This window comes from Zeus faber (genome assembly GCF_960531495.2).
Source record: "Zeus faber genome assembly, chromosome: 1".
NCBI lineage: Eukaryota > Metazoa > Chordata > Actinopteri > Zeiformes > Zeidae > Zeus > Zeus faber.
The window spans coordinates 13,362,765-13,374,279 of NC_137193.1; the positions used below are offsets into that span (position 1 = coordinate 13,362,765).

Here is an 11,515-nt window from a genome sequence, read left to right on the forward strand (position 1 = left end):
GTACTTTGCTGATCGGATGTCATTTTTTAAATATTAGCTCAAATATCAGTATTCTGCTGTAGATATAACCTGATGGATGTGGTGGGTGGTCACATGTCCCCCCCCCCCCATTTCACTGTATTTTATGCGGGCAACGGGTGGATGCTATGATTCGACTTTTGAGGCAGACAAGAAATTTAAGGTTTCGCTTCTTGATAGATAATCTGTTGGAAAGTCAAGTGACATGTATTGCATTATACTATATTCTTTGTATTATATTTAAGGCTTATTTCAGCCTTGGTTTAGGGTTAAAAAAAATAAAAAAGACATAGTGAACCACATTTGGACAATGCTTAATGAAAAGCAGTTTTATTACCCATTTTATAACACCTCCATGAAGACGATTTGTACAAGTTACATCACATTCTAAAGTGCACAAATACTGTACATCCAAAAGACCTTTAAATAGGCAAAAGAAATACACATTTGTAAAAAAAAAATAAATAAAAAAAAAGATCAACAAATTCCAAAAAAAAAAAAAAAAAAAAAAGGCGGGGATCAGCATGCTCATTCAAAAATAAAAAATAACTATGCTCGATTATGTTCGGGGGGGGGGGGGGGGGGGGGTGGCCTGGGAAATTAACCATGTGCAGCTTGCTTGGGGGCGAGGGGGCACTAAGCTTTGGCACCTTTAGAGAAAAGAGAGGAAATGGCATTAACAAGGAAATGGAGTGCACTCAAAGAAAAAATGAAAAAGAACAAACCATTGAACTATATTCAGTTGCGATAAATAAAAAGAGTCTTAGGGGCTTGTGTAGAATGCATAGTAGCCCATGCCTTTGGGGTTGTCCTTGTTGTACTCCTCGGCAGTTAAGTCCTCGCACTTGATGCTCGGGGAGTTGTCCGTGCTGGAGCCCCCCGGGGACATCCGGCGCCGCTTGCACACCATGGAGTACACCCCCGAGTCAGTAGAGTCCACCGATTTCAGTGAGTGGGATGTTTCTATCCAGGCGGAGGCCGGCGGGGCGCTCTCCTCGGGCAGCTTGTCCTTGGTGGAGCCCAGCTGGTCCTCGGGGAAGGCCGGGGGGCTGGGCCGGGGGGACCAGGGCAGGCCCGTGGTCATCTTGCGCTGGTAAGTGCTCCTGGTGCCCCAGCCCGCCGCCATGGAGGCGAAGGCCGAGTCGGGGTAGTAGCTGAGGGCGTGGGAGGTCTGCAGGGGCAGGGGCTTGATGCCGTAGGACAGCAGGCTGCTGGTGGAGTAGTCGTTGTCGTAGGGTAGGTCCAGCTTGTTGGAGCCCGCCTGCTGCACCGGGGTGACGAACCAGCGCTGTGTGGAGGCGGTGGCACCGGCGTCCTCGCCCTGCGGCGACAGCAGGCTGTTGGTCTGCGGCACCGTCCGCTCGCTGGCGTAGAAGCGGTTCTGCGGCAGGTTGTTGACGAACTGGTCCTGGAAGAAAGGCTGCATGGCGTAGCGGGCCCCGGGGACGATCTGGTGCGAGCGGGGCGAGTCCGTGGGCGAGGGCGTGAGTCTGTCGCTCTCTGGGGCCGTGTACATCCTGCTTGATGGATCAGAAAGCACACAGGAGGGAGAAAAATTAGTTGCTGTGAGAGAGAGAGAGGGAGAGCGAGAGCAGCGGCAAACAGAAAAGCCTCTTCGCTTTGCATCGGAAAACCACAGAAACAACACCAGCGTTTGGAGATGCAAGACACTCACGAGTCATAGTTGTCCCGAAAGCCTTTTGCAAAGGGGTTGTGATCGATCTTCAGCTGCGTAATCTTGAAAAGAAAATAAAGACAAACTGTTGGAGTCATGCACCTTCAACTATGTTACGTCCAGGAACCAAACGGCGATGACTAATTCACTTATCACATGACATAAACAGTGTCATGTTAGGGAATCCTGAGGCTTACGTCCGTGTTCTGGTAAGCGGTGACGGCGATGAACTGGTTCTCTGGGAAGGTGAAGGTCTGAGTCTTGGCCTCGTTGTTCATGTCCTCCACCCCGTCCTCCGTCACCTCCACTATGTGCAGCCGCGGCTGGTATTTGTGAAGCGATTGTAGGACAATCATCTGCAGGGAAGAAATGTATAGCCACATATAAATGAGCATTGTTTTTTTTCTTATTATTTTCCCATTAAATAAATTGCCAGAGAACATCACAATCCAAAGAATGAATTTGAATCGAACTAATTACCTGTGTGTTATTGTTGTTGGCCCCTTTGTTGTTGGTCAGCTTCAGCTTTCCAAAGGAGATTTCTTGCCTCATCCAGTGAGCTCCAGTGTTTGGGGATTCTGGGTGAACGTACATCTTGTTGCCTAAAAGTGAGTAAATATTCAAAAAGATGAATAAAGATGACACTCTTAAAAAAAAAATTATAATATGAAAACACCTTCAATTTAAAGTGTTATGTGAATAAGAATCAGGTTTAATTAATATAATGCGGTTTTGACGCAATTTAATAGCGTTTTGATTTTTAATGAATGATGCTTAAAAATATATTCAACAAAATAAATCTTAACACACCACATAATTAAACTGGATGACTACGTATCATCGAGTTAAATTTTATAAATATACATACATATGTTAAAATTGCTAAATTTACAAAATAGAAATGTAATTCGTCATTAAAGGGATGACAAATATATTTGCTCAATTCCTGTAACTAAATGTAATCAAATTAAACCACGCAATTTGCACTTTCAATAAATGCCATATGCCTCCAATTTCAAACAGTGTTAACAAATGTTGTGCTAATGTTCTGCAGTATTTATTTATATATTGACTTTTTTTTTTTCTAAAGGCTTGGAAACATCTTTAAAATGTACAAACAGAATATACGATTTAAAATGTTATATTTTAATTACAAATGAATGTCCTGCTGTTTTGGAAATGTGAAACACTGAAAAACAAAGAAGTCATTTGATCAACGTAGAATTGAAAAGTTTGAGATGCACATTTTAAGTTGAAGAAACTTCAAAAAATATATACGTTTTACAAATTAACGTGTTTTGAATTGATCCAATGTCTCCAAATAAAATTGTATTTTTAGTTTACTCTAAAAAAGTAGACTGCTTGTGCTTTTATTTTTTCCTAATTATTATAATTATTATTATCATCATCATCTTCCCCCACTCACCCTGCATATTATTGTCTGCTTTTCCACAGGTCACCCACTTTCCTCCTTGGAACCTCCAGTGGTTCGGATCTGCCAGAATTACCTCCACGAACACGTTGTAGTGGGCCGTGAGGTTGAGCCCCGTGATGTTGAAGCTGAGGAACGGGAACATCCGCCTGGAAAAAATTCAATCATTATAATTATAATAATAATAATAATGATAATAATTATAATAATAATAATGATAATAACTGAAAACCAAAAGGTGAAATATCAAACTCGAGAATTTTTTTTTTTTACGCGTCAAAGCCTATTGTACACGATTAGGGTAGGAAAAAAGGCAAATCAAATAAATGATATGTATTATATATAATTATTATTATTTTAAATTACAACTGTTAGGGTTGCTTTTATTTTAATCATCCACAGAAGATTGAGTCCATTTTTGAGTCGATTTTGAGAATTTGTATTTTTTTTGAACGCTTACATTTTGTCAAATCTCTAGCCATGTGTTGGGTGTGCGCAATTAAAAAAAAAAAAAAAAAAAAAGGGAGAAATTAAGATGTTTCAATTTGGGAAACAACCCCCCCCCCCCCCCCCAAAAAAAAAAAAAAAATCAAGGCATATGTTCATCCCTATGGAATGAAAGCGAATTTTACTCCAAGCCACTGACGCGTCCCCGCAGCGCGAAAGTCCGAAAACCCGTTCAAATGCGCGCGGAAAGCGGGTGCGCGGACGGAAAGGGACGAGAGGAGAGGACCGCAGCCATCCCTCCAGCGCCGGGGGAATAAACGACACGTCGCACGTTATCACCCACACCTGGACGGAATGAACCGCGCGGCTCGGTCCAGGGGCTTCTCAAGGTGATGTCCGGGGGACACCCGCCCCCCCACCCCGCCCGCCCGCCCGCCCGCCCGCCGCCCACCGTTCGAGAGGTTCCAGGGGCCCCGCAGCAAGATTATTTAACCGTTAATCTTAACACCATCAGAGGATGTACAACGATGACCGCTGTGATCGCAGTTTCGACGTCGTCTCCGATTTTAGAATTGGGACTAAATCGTTTCCACCAATAACGGACAAAAATAAAAAATGAAAACTTCAAATGGAAACGGTATCAAGTGGGGTCTGTGGCCTAATGCAATGTAAATATATTTTCCATCGATCAAGATCAAATGATCATATCGTTTACATTAATGGTTTCCATTCTAATTAGACAATATTTAACAAAAAGGTACATTTAAAATAGTGATATCGAGATGACAGTCATGCTTATGGAAAAAAAACAAACCACAACATCTTACAATTTTTTGGGAAAAAATATAGGCCTATGTACATTATGTTACAGAATACAGCAATTGCCACTAATATATTGTAACAAGTATTCCAAAAATACATCTATAATTTCGTTAAAACAGTCATATTCTATAGATAATGGCAGTGTTTCTGGCATGTATTGAAAGATATTTGGATTTCTTCCACATATCAAAAAGTTTTCCCTACATGTCAATAAATGTCTGGGTGACCCAATGGGTCCTCCTTGGGTTGAGTGAAAGCTCCCCAACTCACCGGCCCTGCTTGGTGATGATCATCTCGGTCTGGTGCCGGTGGAACTTGAGCCACAGCGGCCGGTTGCACAGGTAGACCTGCGCCCGGGCTCCGGCCGCGGACCCCGGGAGCGACATGGAGCCGAGGCTCGAACCGGTGGCCGAGGGGTACGAAGCGGGGTAGAGGCAGCCGGGGCCCTGGAACTGGTACCCTCCGCTGGAGAACTGGCTCCGGCCGCCGCACACCGATGAGGAGAAGCCTGTGGGCGGCAGGACAGAGCCGTAATGCAGGGACGCGGAGTATCGGGACGCGCCGCCGGACGCGCCGTACACCGAGCCGGTCTGCCCCGCGTAGGGGAACAGCGAGCACGGGTTCGCCACGTCGGAGCTCTGGGAGGACGCCGACGAGATGAAGTACCGCTCCGAGCCAAGATCGTCTATGTTGTAGCGCCGGGCGTCCTCGCCCAGACCCGGGGAGCCCTTCCTGGCGTCCGGGGCCGTTTTAGTCCCGGGGAAAGCGTCACTGTCGCCCTCACCGATCATGCCCACGCCCCCCACCCCGACCAGGTACTTCTTAGGAGCGGGTCCGGAGGAGTCGGACTCGGCCCGGTCCACCTCCTGGTAGTCGATCTGCGGCGGGGGCCCCGGGCTGGTGGAGGTGGCGGCGCTGTCCGAGGAGGAGGAGAGGTTGTAGAAGGTCTTGGGGAGGTTGATGCTGGAGCTGGGAAGGATGTTCTCCAACTGCATTGTTTTGGTTTTTTTTTGTTTTTGTTTTTGTTTTGTTTTTTCTTAATGAGTAAAGTTAAAGAAGGGAAAAAAAACAACAGGATTTTGGAGACCCCAAAGTCGCTCTGGAGCCAAAGAGGGGGGGGCCCTTGCTGCGCTCTAAGTGCGCGTCCTTCCGATGTGCGTCTAAAAAGGGGGGCCCGTCTTCTTCTTCTTCTTCTTCTCCTTCTTCTTCCTCACTCAGAGGTGCTCGGCTCAGATTGTGGTGTGCACATGGGTGGTTCAAGGGCTCTTATAAAGATGCACCTCCATGCTTGCACACGTGCACACACACACACACACACACACACACACACACACAGGGGAGGAGCGTTTTTGGGCTCCGGCCCCTTTTCCGCATCCAATGGTCCTTATTCCTCTAATTGAATTAATAAATTACACCGGGTCTGATGGACGTGATGCCAAAGCACAACATTCTATTTGGACTATTTTGAAATGCGTTCACGGATATACGCCATTTTTAAGGTTTTTATTTTACTTTTATAAATATATATATATATTTTCAAATCTGCAGACTATTATGGTAAAGATCTGTGTTTTAAGATATAGCCTCCGTGTTCTGTGTGTTTTTGTTGGAATGGCCACTTACCTGGTTGCACAACACATTTCCTAATTGATTGATTCCCCCGGACAACCACTCATTTTACTGCCAATTAATCTATTCAAGCGATAATATGCTTGATCCACAGGATCAAGCATCTCCCACCTCCCGCCTGTGTCTGTTGGCCTCCGTGGGTGCGGAAAGAGGAAGAGAACAGGAAAGCTGCACTCACCCTGCGGAGCAACAGGCCTGGGAGCGACAGGAAGTGCAATTAAAAGAAATGCGCTCCTCGCTCCTCTGATTGGTCAGTTCTAACATCCGCTCCAGGACACTGAAATGGTTTTTTTTCACCATTTACGAAAATTATTTTAAGACCAAAATGAAATCAACCGACTCAAAACAAAAGCAAGACTGTAATTGTACAATTTAAATGTGTTTGCGGACAAAATAAATAACTCTATAATAAACATTTACTTCAGAGGCCCCCAACAGGAAAGTGCCACTTTCGGGTGGTTTAGATTTTTTTTTTTTCCTTCTGGAACTTAAATTGCGTAAAATAGTCAAACTTTTAAATTTACCAGCAGAAAAATTTAACAAGGATATTAAGATTATGAATTTGAAATTCGCCCTCATCGAAACCCGCTTTGGTTTTGTTTCAAGAATGGTGGCGATATACATTTAAAAAAAATACTTGTTCTATTTATTTTAGGAAATAAAAACATGAAAAAAAAAAAGAAAATTTACTGATCTAAACGTAGAGGGATATATTTTTATAATTCTATATTTTATAGATTTATATTCCGTTTTTTTATTTTGATGAAGGTTATGATATCAAACGGGTGGATCTGCAAGTCCTGTTAGCCCAGCATTTACATTTCTTTAAATGTCCAAAAAAAAAAAAAAAAAAACATCTCATGAAGATCATGATCATCAAAACATGCGTGTTTAAAAAAATATGATTATTATTATTATTATATGAAATGATTCAGAGAAATTAGGGTAGATGGGCTTCTCAAACGGGGGTCCGCGGCCCCCTATGGGACATCAAAGCAATTGATCTTTTGGTATATATATTTATTGATTTCGATTTTTTTTTTCTTAGTTGTACACATCTTAATATACGTAATATATGTTATACATGTATATTTATTTAGATAATTTTAAAATACTTTTCAATGCATTTTGTTCACAATATAAATACAATTCAGCATCATGAGTTATACAGTCTCTTATACAGTTATACAGTCTCTCTAATCTCACTAATGATGATGAACTTCATTTTTGTTCTGAGACTGGAACTCTTGTCAGCAAGGTGTAAGTTAAATATTATATGCAGTTTATATGCAAAGCAAATATATACACAGGAGTTTATTACAAGCAGATACAGTTTGTATATTTTTTTTAGGAAGGGGGCTGGAGGTGGTAATAAGAACAGCGCCCTCTGGCGACAGGTAGGTCAACTGTCCATTTGGTGTTTGTTTTTCTAACAGACCTGTGGCTGTTATCACCGGTTGTTTTATTGTTGTCAGAGTAGTTAAACGCTCTGCATGGGGGGGGATCACCTTCTTAAAATCGAAAGAGCAATTATGCAAAGATTTGTGGAGAAGCAGAGCACACATTACACATATTTCAAATTATGATGTTCACACTGCAGTGCACATTACAAGATATGAGAGCTATGGGGTATTTCCGGGGTCTGGTATTCATGTGTGTGTGTGTGTGTGTGTGTGTGTGTGTGTGTGTGTGTGTGTTTGTGTGTGTGTGTGTGTTTGCATAAATACACATGTCGACTCCACATGTGTTTTCATTTTTCATGCAGTTTTCTTGTATATAGACAATACATGCACACAGACACAGACACAGACACACACACAGACACAGACACAGACACACACACACACACACACACACACACACACACACACACACACACATACCGTGTATGCATGTGTTTGTGTGTGTGTGTGTGTGTGTGTGTGTGTGTGTGTGTTTGTGTGTGTGTGTGTGTGTGTGTGTGTGTGTACTGTTGCACGTGTGCAAGAATGAGCGGGGGGGGGGGCAGGGGTGAGATGAATTTGGGGAAAATGGGGATAGAAATCTGTGAAAAGCCGAGGGAGCGTCTCTGCTGGAGGCAGATTGGCTGGTGACATAAACGCTGAAGCAGATCTGGTTATTGGGGTGTCGGGGGAGCGGAGCACCGCTGTCAACCAGGCACCGGGAACACCGCGGCGAAAACATAACGATACCGGGAAATGTAAAGCAAACATTCACTGAGATTTCCAAATAATTCCAAACCGTTTTCGAAAATACAATGTTAACAGACAGAAGTCCATCTATCTGTCTATCTATTTATCTGTCTGTCTGTCCGTCTGTCTGTCTATCCATCTATCTATCTATCTATCTATCTATCTATCTATCTATCTATCTATCTATCTATCTATCTATCTATCTATCTATCTATCTATCTATCTATCTATCTATCTATCTATCTATCTATCTATCTATCTATCTATCTATCTATCTATCTATCTATCTATCTATCTATCTGTCTATCTGTCTGTCTATCTCTCATGGTATGTTCTCTGTCTTTGCTCTGAGGAGACATTTTAAGTGTAGCGACAGGATACATGTCGCTATGAGGAAGTGAAATCCTTTCACAGGCCCTTGTGCCGTCAACAAACCACCACAAACAGTTAACTTGTGTTCAGGAAAGAAAGTATTTCATATACAGTCCTCATGTGCTGATGAGTCAAAGGAAATAAAAATCTATGAATTAATTAACAAACCGTCAGTCAGGTCCACTTGGCGGCTCTGTGCCGCACAGACAAATGAGCCTGTGGAGAGAAACGCAAGTAAAAAAACGCAGCAAACGCGACGCGATCTCCCTTTGCTCGAGGGCACGTCGGCTGCTGCAAAAACGGCTCCAAGTTGGTGTTTGGCTGTTTTCTTGAACTTGGTGAAAATCAAACCAAGATAAAGGTGATTTACACGGCAGCTATAAATAAACTAATTCCAAATGAGCTGGATGTTCGGGCTCCCCCCCTTGTAAAGGAGCTCCCGCCTGTGACCTGTCAGCGTGTTCCTTGACCACCCATAAAAGTCCAAGTGTGTCTGAGATGACCCTCCGTGGCCCCGGGGCCAGGGCCCCGCGCGACAGGGGAAGGGAAGTCCCGCCATATTGTTGTCAGGGCAGACCATCAACAGAGCACATGAAAGGGCCGCATTCCGTGGTTTATGGGTCGAGGTGGCTGCCGAGGCCTCCGCCCGGCGCTGGATTCATGTGGCCCATTGCGAGGATTAATAACACGAGTCTCATTAGAGATCGCCACCGCGCAGACCCCTGGGGGGCGGTGGGGGTCCCCGCCAAGGGAACTGAGTGCCACGCCACGCCGCGCCATCCTGGTCCCCGGGTCCTTTTCGCAAATCATCTCCCGCGCCCAACACTTTTATTGGAAAGAATTTATTCCCCGGGCGTATCAAGGATGGCCGCCAGTATATTTCCCCGCGCTGGGTCGCGGATCGGCGAGCGCCGAATCAAAGCGGCCGTCTCGTGTTACAGACATGCTGCTGTCTTCAAAGATAGAGGGGTGACAGGTTTCATCAATTTCCATCGCGGTACATATTGCTTTCATCAATTATTTCCCCCCTTTCTCTCCTTCTGTGATTATCCCTGTTGTGTTCCCTTTGCGGTGATTTGTATCGCACGCTTAAAAAAATCGGCCTTGCTCGTGTGTTAACGTACTTTACTCCGGTAAATAATGTGTTTATTCGCTTTGATGTCGCTTTCTCCGACCTCAAAGGAACATTGTTTGGAGTGTGCAGAATGCATTCCCCCCGTCCGATCCTCCTACAGACCGCTTCAGCCGCCATTGTGGTGGAGGAAACAAATTGCCCCCGAAATGGAAATCTACCTATTCCGAGGCCAGAGAGACCCGGAGGAATTCTCTCTATATGCAGCATGTTTGAATTCACAAACTTAGATTAAAAACACAACAGAATGCATAAAACCATGGGATGCGATGCTACTTTGTGCCATATCAACAGATAAGCCTCAATGTCAGCATGTTGCTGTGTATGTGTGTGTGTGTGTGTGTGTGTGTGTGTGTGTTCTGTGTGTGTGTGTGTGTGTGTGTGTGTGTGTGTGTGTGTGCGCGTGTGTGTGTGTGTTCGGTGCGTGTGGGGACCATATGTGTGTATTGAGCATGAGTGTGTACGCTCCCACACGTATGCATGCATATGTGTGTGTGTAGCCAATGAATAGAGGAACGGATTATTGCGGAAATGTATCATGGGATGCGTAAGCCCAACGCTCTTGATATGAGGAGGTTTTCGGGGGCCAATGATAATCCAGTGTGTTGGGCCAAATCTTAGGAAAAATCAGCTGCACCGTCTGGATTCAAGGAGATGGGATTGAATGCATAGAGGCTGTGTTTGATCCCCCAGGGCATGTTAACATGATTTTTGGATTACTGCATTATAGGAAGTGTCACCCCGGGGCCCCTGGGAGAGCAGCAGGTACACACTGTGGAGCCAGGGGCCTCGTGAGTGTTCCCTGGTCTGGCCACGCCATGCTCCTTCACCGCTGAATCATATTCAGGTGTTCCTATATTAACATAGTATTCACAAGTCAGTCTGAAACAACTTATGAATTTCTATATAAACCCAATCATTTTTATACGATGATAAAATGATCACAATTTGAGTCTGTCGCGTCGGAAAAGCAAAACCCGAAGCCGGGTGGCACCAAAAACGAATGATATTTGGCCCCGGTCTCACCCTCGCCTCCTTTTTTTTTTTTAGCATGCAACCTTTGTTGACCCACTTCCTTTTTCCCGCCCTCTCTCCCTCCCCCGCCCCCCCCCCCCACCTCCCTCCCCTCCCATCGCTCCGAGGAATTGTTCTTAAGGGGCCGGAGCAAAATGGCAGGTGCTAAAAGTTTGACAGCACAGCCTGGAGATGTGTGTTTTCCAGAACGTGCGGCGTATCGACTCCGCATTAGGCGTCGGCTGTAACACATCCATCCCTCCGCAACAGGCCCACTCTGCGGGTTTGGCGGGCTGGGTGGGGTTCGGGTGGGTGTGGAGGAGGGGTTGGGGTGGGGTCTGCCCGTGCACTCGAAAAGCGCCGGCCAACCGGGGCCGGCGAGGCACGGCGGGCCAATGCGGTGTAGCCAGCCTCACCCCTGCTACTCAAGACCTTTCCCATAACGCTGTTACAGCGGAACAAGCTGGGCTTTTATCACATTGCTAACCCTGACTCAGAAACTGCATTTCAGGAGGAGCCTTTATTATTTCTTTTTTTTTTTTTTTTTTTCTCCCTGACTTTTCTTTTTTTTTTTTTCTTTTTTATTATTATTATTTTTTTTGGACAGGGAACACAAACAGATTTACACCACAGGAGTATTCTGCTGCAGCTGCTCCTGCCTCAATGTGGTTAAATCAGTGAGTCAGAAGTGAGAATGTAGAGTTTTAACACTTCTCTCTCCCGGTATGAAAGCTTCTAGAGGGACGTGGAGGAAAGCCCTGACTGACTTACTGTCTACCAAC

The 11,515-nt window shown here is 44.8% G+C and overlaps 1 protein-coding gene across 1 annotated transcript; it reads right to left on the reverse strand.

The window, feature by feature from the left end:
• Window positions 1-781: 781 nt before the first annotated feature.
• On the reverse strand, window positions 782-5,389 carry eomesa (eomesodermin homolog a; the record flags this gene model as incomplete). The annotated part of the gene is made up of 6 exons (XM_079998435.1): window positions 782-1,535; window positions 1,694-1,755; window positions 1,891-2,049; window positions 2,174-2,295; window positions 3,120-3,274; window positions 4,665-5,389. 6 exons carry the CDS (start codon window positions 5,387-5,389, stop codon window positions 782-784), a joined length of 1,977 nt encoding a protein of 658 aa, XP_079854561.1.
• Between the last annotated feature and the right edge of the window lie 6,126 nt (window positions 5,390-11,515).